At 39.4% G+C, this 17780-nt stretch overlaps 2 protein-coding genes across 11 annotated transcripts in view; one reads left to right on the forward strand and one right to left on the reverse strand.

Annotated features, from left to right (window-relative positions):
• POLK (DNA polymerase kappa) overlaps positions 1–13167 on the reverse strand; it is a 35174-nt gene extending 22007 nt beyond the window's left edge. Inside the window, exons 1-3 of one of the 8 annotated variants that reach the window (XM_071802795.1) lie at positions 13095–13167; positions 3409–3587; positions 1058–1177 (exon numbers count right to left, since the gene is read on the reverse strand). In XM_071802795.1, coding sequence (XP_071658896.1) covers positions 1058–1177; positions 3409–3546 — 258 coding nt within the window. In that variant the 5' untranslated portion in view covers positions 3547–3587; positions 13095–13167. The other 7 variants (XM_065861657.2, XM_071802792.1, XM_065861656.2 and 4 more) reach the window with 7 other exon arrangements.
• Positions 13168–13250: 83 nt separating this feature from the next.
• CERT1 (ceramide transporter 1) overlaps positions 13251–17780 on the forward strand; it is an 84269-nt gene continuing 79739 nt past the window's right edge. For all 3 annotated transcript variants that reach the window (XM_065860553.2, XM_065860552.2, XM_065860554.2), the window contains exons 1-2: positions 13251–13658; positions 17640–17774. In XM_065860553.2, coding sequence (XP_065716625.1) covers positions 13563–13658; positions 17640–17774 — 231 coding nt within the window. In that variant the 5' untranslated portion in view covers positions 13251–13562. The remainder of the gene's footprint in view (positions 13659–17639; positions 17775–17780) is intronic.

Raw genomic sequence — 17780 nt, forward strand, 5'->3', positions numbered from 1 at the left:
CACCAAATCTTAGGACTGATAATCTTCACAACTGCATTCAAAGTTAACGGATGTGTTTAATCTTTATGTGCTTCAGCTCCTCATCTACAAAACAAAGGTATCACTCTACTTTGTTGGAGCATTGCAAGAATAATTTGAAGAACTGTTACACAACACAGAAAAGCCTATGAGGAAGTTCTGCATTCAAAGCTGGATTATACTAGTGCACAAAAAATAAAGCTTGAGGCCACCCATTGAGCAATGAGGACAACAGTAAATATTTAATAATTGCCCACTCAGTGAACACTGTCTGCACTGAGCACTGAATGAAGCAGGAATCCTGTTAGGGAAAACCAGCAAGCAATCATGTAATTAAAGACTGAATCACAGTACAAATGTAAAAGGAAAGCAATTAAGCTTGTACAAGCAACTCTAATTCTATCGCACCTAAGAATGTTTAGCGTGCAACCTTGGTGCCATTGTTTTCTTTTAACAACCTTCAATAATACACAGTAATGCTTTGGATACTATTATCTATCATTAGCATCTGAGAAGAGAAATAGCCTCTTTGTCTTTCTAGTTCAGGCCACTTGTATTTCTTGTGACTGCTTGCCATGATGGTTTTTTCATTAATTAGCATAAAAAAGGAATAAATTCGATCCAGAAGAGTTGACTAATATCATGCTCCATTGCAGGCTACTGAACACAAGTACACATGTGTTATAAAAATGGAAAGTAAACTCAAGATGATACTTATTAACAAGGAATTTAATGAAACTTTTACATAAACCATGATGACATCCCTTCAAACTCATCAGACTTAGAACTTCGAACAGGAATCACTTTGCTTAATTTTATTCATTAGGAGAACATTTTGCAGTGATTTTACAATCTCTTCTTCTAGTAAGTTTTTATTAAGACTACATCATCAAAATATTGCACCCTTTCACTTGTATGACTAACACCAAAATGGTAGTTAACATTGTGCTTATCTGCAGAATTTAAGGCAATAACCTAGAACACACCAAAATGTTTATAATTTGCCATTTACTCCAAAAAGTCTTCACAAGATTAGTACCTGCAACTGTGCTTTCAAGAGCTGTTGTGCTGTAATTTTCTCTTTCAGCTGCATCATTTTTTCAATTCGTTGGTTAACTTGTTGATCTTTTTTAAGTTCATTTTCATAAAATCTGGAACCCTGGAAGAAAATTGTGAAAACACTAAGATTTTTATTTGTCTCTTCCTATAAACAACCACATTTGATCTCCAAATACAGACAACATAAAGCACACTAACAGTTTCTAATGCATTCTTTAAATTTTCATATAAATAATACACAAAAGAGACCAGCAGTGCTTTACATCTCTCTCCTCAAATGGCATACATATATTTCTCCTTCTGAGATAGCTTGTCCTCAGATGAGTACAAGAGACTATTTCGATAACTTACTATGTTTACTCATTCTAACACGTGACAACAGAAATTCCAGAATAGTAGATAACAGGCAAACTAATCTCTGCAATAACTCCAAGACAAGGAGTATAAAAAAAAAAAAAAAAAAAATCAAGCATTTTGCCAGACTTCTATATAGTTTAATCCACACGGGAATAAATAATGACATTGTAAAAGTCAAATCCACTTATAATGTTGAGTATTGCACTGATCATTTAATCTTGAAGGACATGGCAGAATTAGAAGCTATTTGGAAGAGGATGAACAAAAGCAAATCGGTATAAAAAAGCCCTCTTGCTCTCAAGTAAGTAATTGCTCCTTCAATAAAAGCAATGAATAAAAGGAGATGGAATGAAAACATAAAGAGACCAGAATAATGTAGAGAACCTATGATGTGACTTCCCTTCCTGACGAATAACAAAGAAAAGACGGCATACAATGAAACAGAAAAGAGGAGAACTCAAAACCAAGAAATAAGATATTTTCTTGCAACATCTGGTTAGCTTACCTCTTCCTGCAAGTGTTTTATCTTGTAATGTCCTTTATTGAACCACCTGATAAAATCTGCAAATGTGGACAAACTTGTAGCTCAAAGACTTTGATTACCAAACTGTCACTGATGTCAAGAATTCAGTCATAGCCAAATAAGAACCATATAAAAAGCAAAAATATCCACTCCTCCAATAATGGCAAAAAGGATGAATGTGAAGATTGTAATGTGTCACATCTCATTGCTTAGAAGAAATCTCTACTTAAAAAAAAAATTAGGGTGCGTTTTGTTTCAGTATCAGACATGCGTTTCATCTTTTCTCCTCTCTGCAACCAAACATGACTTGTTGAGACTCACTGAAAGAAATAAGTACCAAAATGTTGGTGTGGGAAACTACCTGATACTTAAGATTGTTATAAAGCTGTGAGGATTTTTACATCCCACAGTTGAAACTCTATAAAACCTGGTTGTAATATAATTGTGGATAGTGTTTGTAGGTGTAATTTTAAAAGGTAAAGAAAAGCTTAAGAAAAAGAATCAATGCTTCTTTTTAGATGTCTCAAGGTATATCTGCCATTTATAATCTTTTTGACAGAAATACATTGTAACACATAGAGGCCTGTTTATCAGTTTTGAAAGTCTGTTTCACAGTTCATTCTCTTTCATAGGAGGAAATGAAACAGTAACTAAGAGCTGTTTGTGGTGTGTTTTCAGCTACCCTCCTGCCCTGCCCCCATCGCTGCAGCAGTTTACCACAGAGCAATAGTAGTCAACACAGAATTCATGAGCAAAATGTCAAGCACAGCACCTATGGCCATAGTGACATAACATGAAATATACATTGGGCAACGAAAAGTGAAAAAATCTAGAGCTGCTCAAACAAAGTGTTATCCCCATATAGTTCTACGTGAAGACTCTGCAATAACAGGTAGAAGAACTGATATTTCAATGCTTTGTAGATTTGTGAGGTCCTCTGTGGATCTTTGGTACAAAGTTGCATGCTGCTTGCCACCTCTCTTGAGTACTAAGATGGCAAGAACAACAGGTAGTAAGCGAAATTCCACAAAAAGTACTAGGAAAACCTTATCACATCAAATTCATCAGTTACAGGAAGGTGGCCAATAGAGATAGATCTGCTTGGCTAATTAATGAGAGGGTGGACAAAATGAACGGAAAAGGGGAAAACAAGAAGCCTAAGGAAGCCGAAACTTCTACAGTTACCTCTGGACAATGCTGTGATATTTATACATTGCTTTGGGCAAAAAGGGAGCACCTAAGGATGATTCAGTCGTGTTCCTCCATGTCCCTGTGGATGAATCAAAGAGTACCTTGCAGTAGTCCCTTCCATTCCTTCCCACACGTGCATTTCTTCTTGGAAGTTGCCCTCCACTTACGCATGTGAGGGATAAAATTTGGGGAAGGGAGGAAGAGGGCCTTATAATACTGGACAACAGAAAAAGCACTAGGAAAAGATTATTCAGACCAACCTTCGTAGCTTCCATGATGATTTTATTGATTTTCTCTTTATCCAAACCTTGCATTCCAGCTTTGTTATCATTGAGGCCCATTCTAAGAAGAAATCCATCACTGCACGAGCTGTCCCCAACTTTTTTCATATTCTTCATAGTATTTCTTGAAAACAAGTATGTTTTATAAAACTTAATACCTGAAAAAAAGAATTTAAATCATATATTTGTTTCTAAGCTCCAGACGAACAAAAAAAAAAAAAAGAGGAGATGGAATTAATTTGCTATATTTATCGAAAAAGCATTCTATTCTTATTCCTCATTTCTGCTTGAGACAAGCCATAGAATATTTCCCAGTAATTTCTAGCTCGAATTCAAAACCTTTGTGTTTAAGCTCATCTTTTTGAAACAGATGGCTTCAACTAAGAGTTTTGAGTAAAATGCTGTTGTTTAATTCAGGGTAAAACTCATGCAATTTTTTCATTAATCTGTAGAGCCATGGTATCTAGCAAATTCAACTTACTGAGCCTTTACTACTCAATTACTGCCATCAGTAATTTCTTACATATGCAAGTACTTCTGATACATGAGCTTCTGATACCTTCCCTTGTTGCTTATGAAAGTAAATAGCTGAATCCTTCAAAAGGCTCAAATTAGATGGTAAAATGTCTAGTTATTACGTTGATGTTAAAAAAAAAACAAACTAAAGAAAGCAAATTTTATGCCCTGTAACACAAATCTGTGGTCTTATTTTTGCCAGACTAAAACAAGCAGAATCCAAGTGTGATACTGGTATACATTAGTTAACATGTATTTATTACTGGAAAAGCATACAGAAATACAGTACTCCCACCTCAAATTGCTGACTCATAAACCACTTCAGCAGGAAGCACATTCACTCCTAAACTTCCCCTTCAAGCTGCTCCCTGTGACAGGAGCCCTTCCTGCCTGCAGAAGCCACACCCTTTCAGGCACATACAGCAGCTCTTCAAAAAAAACACAAATTACACAAATTCAAGTGTGCCACATTTTTCCTTTAAATGGCACTGTACCACTCCAGGACCTCGGTGGGCCTCATAAGGAACCCAACTGCAAAGGGTCACTATGCATTTCTGCATTCACAGATGAATTTTTGGCTATTAAAGAACGACATGGGCAACTTTAAAAACTAATATTGGCAATGTTTGTGTCTTCATGAAGATCTCCTGAAACTCATCAGCCAAATGAAGTCAAGATATTAAAGAATGTGAACTTGAAAAAAAAAAATCTGAGAAAAACATCCAAATTTTAACCATGTTCTATTAATTCAGATTATTATTAATGATGCCCTCCCAAGATGCAAGATCCAGTAAGTAATGCTGTATTTATATCCAGCTTGTATTTCAAAGAACAGAAGGTGATGTAGAAACCAGAACTCTTCTCATGACTCTTTTGTAGCACTTGAGGTACCATATTGGCAACAGGGAATGGGAGTGGTTTCCTAGATCTTACATGTATCTATCAAATAAAAGACTGTGACGATAAACATTTTAATAATTTTTTCAATTACAGTATGAAAATCTCTTACAGAATTTACCAGAACAGGTTTGTTAGGCTTCAACCAAAGGAAAAAATACTGCATCCCACAAAACATTCCAAGTTTAATCTCTAGCTCATAAGCACTCCCATATCAATTAGCCACACAAAAATGAAGAGAACCTGAAGATTATCTTGGTTTCAGACTAAAAGACCTGAAAAAAATTGGTAAAATATTTAGCATATTGAAATGAATCACAAAAACTACAATAAGACAACATATACGGCACTTGTCAAATAAAATCAGTGAATCATCTGCCATTGACAAAATGAAAATGGAAATATTTAAAGGAAATGCATCAGAAGAACGGTTGGAAACTATGCAAAATGGGAAGAAAACATCACTGTAGAAACTGATAAGGACAAAGAATAACTGTTTTAGTAGAAAATTGACCTAGAGAAAATATTTAGCTTGTGGTGACACAAATGTTTGCTAAAACTACTTGGGAAAAGTGGGTGCAGGTTTAGAGTCTAAGGAAACACTAACTGCGAACAGCCTAGGCAAAGAGTGACGTATTTTTGGCATGTTGTCACCTCAAAAAGCTGCTGCATGACTGAGCTGTTTCCTCTAACAGAACATGTTAAGTCACTCTCAGCATCATACTGAGTAAGTGAGGTGTGAAATCAGAGAAGTTTGTGAAGGCAGTGTACAATTAAATACTATCCTATTATTTCCTGTGATTTGGGAATGGGGGCAACGGAGGAGGAGAATCACCTATAAGTGAAGAAAGTAACTTTCCAATTGCTACCGGCAGGACTTCTAAAGGTAAAAGGGAAAACTTTGGTAGTGGATGCCAACAGTTAATGCAAAACAAAATAACAGAGAGGAATAACATTGCTGTTTAAGAAGCTCTGTTGGTAACCTGGAATGCTCACAAGTAGAAAAAGACCACTAATAAAACCCCAATCCAGCTCTTTCAGGAACAGGCACAGAAACTCAACTGAATCAGACAGACAGGGTTATATTAAAGGATAACGAGACTGAAATAGCAGTAAAACCAGAGCAACAATTTAACTTCAGGTGCCTCTAGCATATATTTGGACAGCCTGAAGGAAATGGCTTGTATTTGATCAAGTGCCACACCGCAAGCCTATCTTCAGTAAAAATCCTCCAATCCAGCAACAGAAACCCTATGCATGATACAAAAACTTAAATGCTTTCATATTATTATTTTCATGTAATAAAATACGAAAGAAAGACAAAAAATATTTCTAAGAATACTCAGTTCAGTGGACACCGTCTTATTATGCGAGTTGTTAAAAGTCTGCCTTTCATTGATAGCATTAACAACTTGTTGCAAAGAAATATTAGGACTGGAAACTGACATCATTATGGAAAATGAGGAAAAAGAATTTATTTACATACTGAATTACGATTTAATGTATGTAAATGGTGTACCATTCCTCATAAAGAAAATTGAATTCTGACATCTCTGCTATCACAGAAGCTTATGCCAATGGTGAGATGCAACGAAGTTACTAAGATACACAACTGCCTACTTCCCTTAGAGCTCAAAAGATAAACACAGAAATCAAGACCTATATTACAGATGTAAAGGACCACATTTTACAACCCAATTGCCCTCAGCAAGTCTCCACAGTATGTAAAATAATACTGATGTTGCAAATAGCAACAAGACTTCTTTCTATATGATTTTTTAATTATTATTCTTAGTATGGCTAAAACAAGGTTCTAAATTAAATAGTTGATTTAATTTCTGTAAAACTCATAAAACCCTCCAATAACATTTAATCAAAACCTGGCACCTCATTTATTGTAATATGAGCCCATAATAAATTTCCTATTTTCTGTCAAATAAAATGTTTTAGATATTCCTTTATTTAAATTCTATTCTTACTTCAGCCAGAACAACACAAAATTAAAACAGCTAACTTCACATAAAAATGTAGAGAATCAATGAAGGGATAACTTCAGGAATCCTGTCATTACACAGGCTGCATCAGAAGAAGATCAGTATTACCCTTGATTTCACTGACAAGGTCAAGTTGTTAACAGCAGTTCTGCAGAAGCACTAGAAGTACAATAAACAATTAACAAAGTTAGGACTGACTTCACCCAGTTTTGACCACAGAGGACCACTTCTCGGGCTTTTGGCTGCAATTGTGTGTGGTGTGGTACAAATCACTCTGTGTTTGAAAGATAAAGGCCTCTGAAGTTAGTACTACAATAAAAACATCAAGGAGAAAAAAAAAGACAGAAAAACTGTCTTTCCAAATATAAATATATACATACATGAGACCACTGGTCTTTTGTCTTTCTTATGAAAACTTTACAAATGACCCATTATCAAATACTACTAAAGTTTGTAGCACTCAGTGCAAGTGTGGGATGGAAAAATTTCTTCCACAAAACAATTATTAAAATAATCACATCCATGTAGAAGATGGTTGTGAATAATATGAAACTCCTATAACACTTCCTAAGTGTTCACAAGATCCTCAAAAGTCAAATATTAAATATCCATCTTTAACATACCTTCAGTAAAAGTGTAGTTCGGTAGTTTAAGTCTTCAGAAGAGGCAATTTTCTATTCAAAAAATATATTTGACAAAAAATTTTGCTGGGCTACCACCTCTCCATAATACACACTTAAGCCAACCAAAAACCTCATAAGCCAAGACGAGCAACATGAACAAAAATAAGCAACCTGGATAAGCATGTTTCCCTAGGGAGAATGCTAACAACAACAACAACAAAAAGTGACTAATAACAATTCTTTGCAGTCACTTTCTTTTGTATTGAGATGAAATTATGCTTCGTGTTGTAAGTAGCTCCCTCTATAATAAAGCTATCCACTAACGAGCAGTTACTGTTCTAGATCTCAGGACAACTCATACTCGCCTATTTGCAAGAACTTTCCATTTATATAAAGGTAAAATATAAAACATATCCCCCAAATGAGCCATGTAGAAAGTTATATAGATACTGAATCAAAGTATAAGAAATTTAGTCCTTTTCTAAAAAGAACAAATGAAACACCAAAACAAACAAACAAAAACACCTAATGAAAACTGTTCTGACAAGAGATGTGGAAAGCTGTTACTTTATCTACCTCATTACTTTTTGTCAAGCATTAAAGAATACTTGAAGAATACATAACTGAAGAGTGAATGCAGAACAAACAAATCAAGCAAACTGATTTAACTCTTAATTCAAACCTTTCAAATGTCTCCCTTGCACTGGAAATTATTACAACAGGAAATCCCATCAGGGGCCACCTCGAAACAAAGCCTCTGGCACCACTGAAACAATACTACAATTAATAAATAAAAGACACTATGTGAGACTTTCCCAATAAGACCACAACTCATCTAAATCAACCTTTTCAATGGACACCACTTTATTTTTACTTCAATTGGTAATTATGATTGAACTGGTGGCCACATAGTAACACTTCTTGTTCCACTCACTGCACAGAAGTATCTTCATCTAGGCTGTGCATGCAACTGTTTGAGTCACCAAGTTAAAGAACTAAAGCCCAGCTAACTCACCTTGGTATAGAAATTCATGTGCCAATAGACAACTGGTGTCCCACAAATGCATTGCTTTATTTATTGAATTTCTAAGACAAGAACAAACATATATTCAACAAACTGGGAAAATCCAACCCACCTAGAATATTTTTAACATTTCTGGTATTTAAAAGGTTACACTACAAACACAGTAGTGCATTTGATTTCATACTACTTAATTTATCCATTACTTGGATAAGGATTTTATCCCATAACAGTAACATAACACTACATACTTTCCAACAAGAAGTGCACCTGTCTTTTCTGAGTACTCATTTGGCAAGTAAACACTCAGGCTGACAGGACCAAATTTAACACACTACTTAACTCTCATTCTCCTGTAAAAACATCTTCCTCCCATAATGATTTAAATATCAGCTGGTCTAAAGTCTTTCCTTCTCAGCAAGATAAATCACCAAAACAGACATGTGCAAGCAAGCACATCAAATTGTACTTCTGAACTATCTGCTCAATTCTCTCCAGCCACAGGTTTGATATTTACTAGAGCCCTGGTTTCTGAATAGCCCTGGGAAGAGGACTCCTGTCAATTCTAATCCTGTAATGATTTACAAGAAAGGAACTGGCAGGAGGAACTGCACAAGAGTGTTATTAGCATTTAGCATACACAGTGTTAACCACGTGGTTTCTCTACTTGTACATTCAAAACTACTACTCTTTCACTATTCTCACTCTCTCAATACATAATAAAATCTAGTTACCTAGAAAACAGAATCTTCTAAGAAAGATGTAAGGAATTTTACAAATGTAATAAGCCAAGGTACATGATAAATTAATATTGAACAGAAAGCTGGGCCAGGACTCATGGAAGTGAAAATTCTGAGTGCCCAAGCCAACACAGCTGAATAGAACTATTTTTCAAGTAGCAGCTGATTCACCATTTTGCAAAAACGTAGATCCCATACAAGGACCTAGAATTAGCCTTCAAAACACAAAGCCCTAAAATTATGTATTTTCTGAACTCACTGGCTTTAAGATATAACAAATTACAGACAATTCAATCCTTTAAAAAAGTAAATAATTCATACTGCAGAGTAAACAGATAATAGAGACTGCTTCCGACAGTGCCCAAAATTAAATGTCAAAATACCCATTTTACACCATTCATCAAACTGTTAGAATAATTCTTCACGTATGTGAAGATCGATGCAAGTGAAACAAGTGGAATACTCATCCTCTTATTAATCTTCTGCAGGAAAGATGCAGTATAATTCTGTTGTATATCCTGCTTTCAGCTTTTCTGTCTATGAAAACCTCATGTCTCCAAAACTTCAAAGTTTATTCAAAGGGCAAAGAACTGTGGTATCTTCTACCACCTCTATTCAGCATTTACAAGACCTTTTAAACTGAGTTACCTCAAGTTTCTAACCAAGTCTTCCTAGTACTTCTATATTACTGAAAACAAATGTTCCAGCATTTTAATCCAGAAAAACAACAATGAAGGAACTGAATTATTATTAAAAACATTCATCCGTAAAAACTGCACTAGAATTGGTGTAGCTATGTGCAATCTTTTTTCTACAGATGTGCTTAATGCCAATGTATTCACAAAAAGTGGTAATGTTCTGTTTATTTTTTTTACTTAGAAGAAAAATGTTAATACAGTGATTCACAGAGATCACAATTGCTCTACGAAAAACTGTCTGAAACGTTTATATCTCAGAGCCTACACTATTAGGCAATATGCTGTGACACAAACAAAGCTCGTTCAAGGGTCCACTTAAGTAAAATAGTTTAAAATTTAAGGACAAACATAACCACGACTATGAACATACTAGAAAATGTTTATACACTGGTGGTGAATGTGTTTTAATAACATAAAATGAACACGCTAAAACTGCAGATACAATAACGGAAATAAGAGATATAAAAAGGGAGGGGAAAAAATGTTACTTATGAAGTGACCCAGTTAAAAATGTTTATGACTGACATCCTTAGAAGTAAAACAAAACAAAAAAAATATTTCTATTACAAGTAGTACATTAGCAATGCAAGACAACAGTATCTATTCCACTATTCTATCAAAGGTGATGACTATATCCAGGTAAAACAGTAATTTGTAAACTTCTAGCAATCTCCAAGACACTAGAAAGGGTACAGATTAAGTACTGGAGCTTGTGATGAAACAACAAACACAGCAATGAAGTGCAAATTGAAGGTCCAGTGGAGAAGGCATACAAGGAGGTAGAGAGGAATGGTCTACATGAGCACATCAGTTTGATCATCTCCATTTCCCACACTTCGATTTGCATCCCAGACTGGTCTTGGCGTAAGCAAACCAGATTATTTTCAAACTACACTAAACTGTAACGCTGTGTTTTCAGAACACGCCTGAAGCATTACAACTGCTAATGCAGGTGCCCTCCATGGGACCAGACTAGTGTTAGTCTGAAAGAACATCTCTTAAAGCATACATAAGGTGAATTTAAGGTCCTCAGTATCAAATCTTTCCTTTACAAATCTACTCCCATCACACTGCACTTCTTGCTAACGTAGATATGCACTGATCTCATTAGGAGTAAGAAACATATATATGGAAAAGACCACACAAAGAATTATATAAAAAGGCAAACCTTTTAGCATCCAGTATTCATTAATTTCAAGTTTGGTTATAAAACATTAGTTAAAATTAATAATTAAACAAATATTCTCTCTAAAAACGATAAATATGTTTGTCAAACAACCTGAAAGAGTATCTACACTTGGCATTTTTATTTTTAACATCTGAATTAATCTATATTCTGGAAAGAGGGGAAAAAAAAATAAAAGTTGCTTTTGGAACTAAGTGAATAATCCCACACTAAAAGCATGACAGCGCATGATTATGCAGCACACATCACTGTCATTACCAAAAGGACTTGCTCAGACATGTCTCTTCATCTCTTGCTCTCAAGATAGGGAAAGAAGTTCATTCACAGTTTAATGGGGAAAACATGAATTGCTTTACAGGCTATAGCACTTTATCTACATTACTGCAGGGAAGAACTGTAAATTATTCTCATACATGTCAATATATACAAAACTCAGCCACTCTGCTTGTTTAACAGATGCAGTACATTGTAACATACACTAAAAAAATCCCTTGTTTTCTTCCTCAACAGCTGGTGAATCAAAAAACATAGTTTCTCAACATTTTCTATATTAGAAAGTTGTCTAAAATAGCACCCACAGTAGATTCACATATTTTTTTCTGTGGATTCCAGTGATTACACAAATAGCAAGACATCTGTAATTGTTCTTTACTTCTGATTGCTTAGGACAGTGATGCTATTTTACCAATCACTCTCAGTGCTGCATTCATTGTAAACATCTTTATACCAGAGAATCTGAGCTGGCACTCATATTATTTAGGTGTTAGGTGCTACATATATAGAAAAGGCAGATAAATAGATATGCCAATGCTAAGAGCTCTTTCAAAAAAATTATAAGCCCTCAATGAAACTGTTAAGCAGCAAAATATGGAAAAATATGACGATTTGTCATAAGAGAAAAGTCAGAGAAAATAAAATTGTACAGCACTGCTCTTTCAATATAACAAGAGGTGCGTATTCCAAAACTGAAGCTTTCGCAACCAGAGCTATTGAACTTTTAAACTTTTTTTCCAGAAAATCAGGAGAAAGGAAAGGAGCCAACATAAATCTCAGGTCCCTCCCAACCCAGTACATTTGTTCATAAATTGTGAAGTGACACATCCAACTTTTTTATTTTTTGCTGCCAATATTTTTCCACCCATAAATTTCAGCAAGGGCACACATCTCAGATGGAAGTCTTAACAGAGGTAAATAAATAAATAAATAAAATTACCGTTTTGTTTCCTCAACCGCGAAAACATTATACAAATAAACGTCAAGACACCGCTACCTCGCAGGTGACCGCCACCTTCCGCTCGCCACACAATTTCGGGCACGGCGGCTGAGCAGAACGAAAGCGGGCGGCGCCGCCCGGCCGGCCGGGAAGGAGCGAGCTGCTGAGGCCAACCGCGGCGCGCTTGGCACCCCGGGTGCCACCGCGACCGCCGCCACCCGCGGGGCGCGGCCCGCAGCAGCCTCTCGGATCCGGGGAGCGGCGCAGGGGCCGCTAGCCCCTCGCGGGCAGCACGAACCCGGTATCTGCGGCGGGACGACCCGCCCTCCCCTCACGACTCACCTGGCAAAACCTCCCTCCCCTTCCTGCGCCCTCCACGGCCACCATTTTTGTTAAGGGAAAGGTTTGGCGCTCACCCCGCAAGTGCAGCTGGCATGAGGCAGTGAAGACGAGGCCACATTTCTCATGCCAGAAACCAAGGAGGGCTCTATGACAGACGCTTAACCTCACGAAAGAAAGAGTCCAACCTCACGAAAGAAAGAGTCCTCCCTCACCCAGCAAAAAACAAAGCAAGCTTTGCCCCAGGCATCACCGCTGCCCTCGCCTGGCGGAAGCGGAGTTCCCCACCTCATCGGAGCCACAGAGAAGAAGCCCGCCCCTGGCGCCACAAAAACGACGAAATCAAGATGGCGGCCGCCACTTGGCAGGGGCAGGCGGCCGCCTGGGTAGACTACACCTCCCAGCACGCCGTGCTGCATTAGCGATCACCAGAACTACCTTTCCCGAGAGGCAGCGGCAGGCGGATAGGCAGGCTAACTTCCCGCTGCGCGGGGGAAGACTACAAGTCCCGGCAGGCGGGGCGGCGCTGGGAGAGAGGGTGTGGGGCGGAGCGGGTAAATAGTGGCACGGAGCACCCGCCTCACGTAAGATGGCGGCGGCTGGTTGCTGAGCGGAGTGCGCGGCAGGCGGACGCGCGCTCGCCCCTCCTCCCTTAGCCACCCCTGTGGTGTGGCTCTTAACGCGGGCTACGGAGCTACGGTGAGGGGGAAGCTCGAGCCTGCGTGTCGTGGCGCCGGCCGGTCGTTGGCAGGGGCGGGCGGCTCTGGTGGCACCCGCGGAGCGGTGCTGTGCCGCTCCTGTAGAGCCCGCCGCTCCCGTCCCTTTGGCAGGAGGAGGCTCAGGCAGCTGTGGGCGGGGGCTGCTTCGGCTCTTCCCTGCTCGGCGGTCGCTGCGGCTCAGATCTCCATGTCGGACAACCAGAGCTGGAATTCCTCGGGCTCCGAGGAGGACCCCGAGACCGAGCTCGGGGTGCCTGTTGAGCTCTGTGGGGTGCTCAGCAAGGTAAGCCGCCTCTCCCCCTCCCCGCAGCCTGTGCCCCGCGGCATCTCGCATCCCCTCTCCTCGCCGCCTCCCACTTCGCGGCTGGCCCAAGGCCGTCGGCGCCGGCCGCCTGTCTTCTGTCCGCTCCGGGGGATCAGGCCGAGGGGCCTGGTGGGGGGGCCGGGAGGCTCCACGGGAGGCGCTGGCACGGCCGGGGCAGCTGCCACCTGACGGCGGGGAGCCTGCCAGGCAGGCGCTGCGGCGCCGACCAACCGCCACTCTCCCTTAGCCGCGGACACCGGCACATCCCCGCCGTCGGGCCCCCTGCCCACCCCGGGAGGAAGCCGTTCCTCGGAGGAGAGCTGCGGGTGCGGCTTTAGCTCGGTCGGGTGGCTGCAGGAGACGACGTTCCCGCCGGGACTAGGGGTCCGTGCCACCCCCTGGTCCCGCCCCAGTCCGCTCGCTGCTCGGCGTGAGGATCTGGAGAGTGGGGTCCGGGAGGAGGCGGCCGGAGAAGTGCGTCTCCCCCGCGCCTCAGGCTCCTGGCCGGAGCCGGTGGTGGGCCCGGGTGCGGGGCTGGGGCCGCCGCACCCCGCTCGCCTCCCGGGAGCTCCTGAAGGTGGGCGCAGCCCATGATAGCTCCCCAGGAGCGGGCACCGGCACGGCCTTTAGCCCAAGTATCAAAACAGGGCAATAAAATTTTCCTGCAGCAAGAGATACGGGAGGTGGGGAGGTGAGGAAGGAAAATGACACTAAAGCTTGTTTCCCCCTTTTTTAAAAAACAAACAAAAAACCCACAGAATAACAACAAAAAACTGAAACATAAGTTTTTTTCTCTTTTATCACTGAAAATAAGATGACTTGCAAGTATTCTTTGGGTGATGCTGGGAAATTTTATTCTTAGGAGTACTACAAAGTTGGATGTCGAATTAATGAATTGGAATGTAGATTGTTATTACTATTAATACAGAAAGTACTTTCAGAATAATGTTGAAATGTCATTAGAATTAAAGCACTACATTTTGGCTTTTTGTTTTTTTGGGTTTATTTTGGTTTTTGTTTTGTTTTTCCTGCCCTATGTGATATGAAGAAGGCACAGGTCATAGGATACAGAGGTCAAAAACCAGCCCTGGATGCTGAGAAGACAGCCATAACAGTAGTTTTATTGTGGTTGGTGACGGGTTTTGTGTGTTGGTTGGCTGGTTTTGGTGTTGATTTTTGTTGTTGTTGCCAAGTTTTCTTCTGTTAGATGCTTCAATCATTGGAAACTTTAATATTTGTGGGATGTTCTTGATTTTCATGTTGGTAAATTAAGACTTCCATCAGGTGCTGTTTCTTACTGGTGTAGCAGGTGAAGCCATGACTTCTGACATTCTGTAGCTTAGGTATGTGCAAACTATATTTTACTGGATGATTATGCGAAGTGTAGCTGACACTGCCTTTCCTGTGAGAATGTGGGATGTAATCCGAATAGTCACGTATGGTGAAACCTGTTGCAGTAAATATGGTTGAGGGAGAAGTTTACCTTTTGTTAGTTGATGCCTCAGTAGTACTTGAGACAAACTATCTAAAACAAAATGGTAGCATACCAAACTTTCTAAGGAATGTGTATTTTTTTAACTTATAATGGATAATTAAATTCTAAAGCAACAAAAGTAAGCTACAGTTCTTTGTGTGCTTAGTAGTGTTTCAGTTGTTCTGCCCTTCAGTGAAGAGAAAAGCTTTGAAGGGAACGGTGTAATTTGGTGGGAGAAGCTTATTAGAAGTATGTCCTGCTGGTCTCTTTAAATGTTTCAGAACTCTAGACTTTTTTCCATTGCATTTCCTGCTGACCATTTTAAGGTGGATATGAGGAAGGAACTTTGGTGTGGAAGAATCTTTCTTGAAATGCAAGAATCTAGCTGCTTGAGAAAACAGCTGTCTTTTCTTTGTCAAAACCATATGCCTACCCAGTGTGTTTTAAGGAGTATCTTAATTCATGACACATTTTCATTGCAACAGCAAGCATTGATTGCAACAGCAAATGCAAGATTGACTGCCATATTTATCTCACTTAACTCTGTCACAGAAAGGAAGGTGATTTCCTTCTTGCCCCTTGCTCTTTTGCCCAAGATAACTGTGGTCTCTGCCTTTCACATCTGGGAGGAGCTGGGAACATGAGAGACAGGAAAAGAGGAAGGGAGAAAATAATACACCTCCATGACCGCTTGTGCTACCAGTTCATGTACTGAGCACAGCTGAGGCTTTATTTAAGAAATACTGGACTTAGCAATTTGATATATTGAGAGTTCACGAAGCGCTTTATCTTTGGAGACAAATAAAGGTCTTGCCTACACTTGAAAATTGTTAGGGATTTCTCAGCTATGGAATTTGCTTTCCTTAGACCTCTCCTTGTTATTACTACAGTTGACAAGTAGTTATGGGACGCTGGCCCCTCACTACAGGAAAGACTTTGAGGTGCTGCTGAGAGTTCAGAGAATGGCAACAAAGCTGGTGAGGGGCCTGGAGCACGAGTCTGATGAGGAGCAGCTGAGGGAACTGAGGCTGTTTAGCCTGGAGAAAAGGAGGCTGAGCGGAGACCTTATCGCTGTCTACAACTACCTGAAAGGAGGTTCTGGTGACATGAATGTAGGTCTCTTCTCCCAAATAAAGTGATAGGGCAAGGGGAAACAGCCTCAAGTTGTGCCGGGAAGGTTTATTTTGGATATTAGGAAACATTTCTTAATCGAAAGGGTTGTCAGGCACTGGAACAGGCTGCCCAGGGAAGTGGTAGGGTCACTATCCTACAGGTGTTTTAAAAGATGTGTAGATGTGGTGCTCAGGAACATGGTTTAGTGGTGGACTTTGCAGTGTTAGGTTTATGGTCACACTTGATTGCAAACTTTTTTTTCCAAACAAAACGATTATATCATTCTATGTATTAACTAGTATGTGCACTATAATGTAGAAACAAGCCTTTTAATTGACTTTCTTCCTCCCATTTATGTATTACAAAATGATGAGTAATGATTAGATTTAAATGCTAAAAAGAACTCCCTTCTTAGAGCTTTTTGTTGAAGAATGGTTGTCATAACCAAATAAATACTTGCATAATAAAGTTATTTTTGATGCTTTTCTTTCCATGTTAATCTAATTTATGATTTTTGTACTGTGAAGACCAAACATCACTATATAGTCAGTTATGGGAAAGCCCTGATGCTTTATCTGTGTTGTATGATTCTGCAAAGTGCAGTTGGGAAGATATTGCAAATATAAGATTAATAATCACGACTTTTATTCCCTTCTTACTAGATCTGTGTAAGATGAATCCAGGACTTGTTCCTGGAGTATCAGTTTCATTCTGTGTGTGAATGTGGAGTCCCTAGAAAAATCTCAATAACGAATGAGTGTTTGGAGTATCTTCTTAATGAGCAACTGGTTAGGAGTTAAAACCTAAAGCAATATCTCTGGGCAATATTAAATTGATAAAGAACTGATTACTCTAGGCACTGCAATAGTCATATAGTGTACTGTGAGATAATGGCATGTTTGTATTTATATGAACTAGATACTTTAGTAAAATAATTTGGTAGACATTAACTTTTATGTAAAATAAATTATTTCATGTTCCACTCAAGTTTGGCTTTTTGTCTCACTCCAGATTTTAAATAAGGTGGCTAAACTCACCGTAGCGATTAACATTTGATCATTCCTTCCCCCCACTTTCCGTAATTTCTGTCATCAATGTGTTTATTACCTTTATTTTAACTGCCCGGAGCAATGCAGTTGAAGTCAAGACATCTGTTATCTTATTGGCCATTTGAAGCAACTGATTTTTAGTGCCTTTAGGAGTTTGTAAAATTGTTTTAGGAGCTCTGAGCAGAATAAACTTCTCAATTGGGAAGAACCTTTTAATTTTGTTTTGTTTCCTCCTGGTGCTGGAAAGCCTGAGAAATACCAGCCACACTGTCTTTTATTGTTATTTTTCTGTTCACTGATCTTTGGAATTTTTTTTTTTTACAGTGGACCAACTACATCCATGGATGGCAGGATCGATGGGTAGTTCTGAAAACCAACACACTCAGTTATTACAAGTCTGAAGATGAAACGGAGTATGGCTGCAGGGGTTCCATCTGTCTGAGCAAGGCTGTGATTACTGTAAGT

The sequence above is a fragment of the Patagioenas fasciata genome, chromosome Z (genome assembly GCF_037038585.1).
Source record: "Patagioenas fasciata isolate bPatFas1 chromosome Z, bPatFas1.hap1, whole genome shotgun sequence".
Lineage (NCBI taxonomy): Eukaryota > Metazoa > Chordata > Aves > Columbiformes > Columbidae > Patagioenas > Patagioenas fasciata.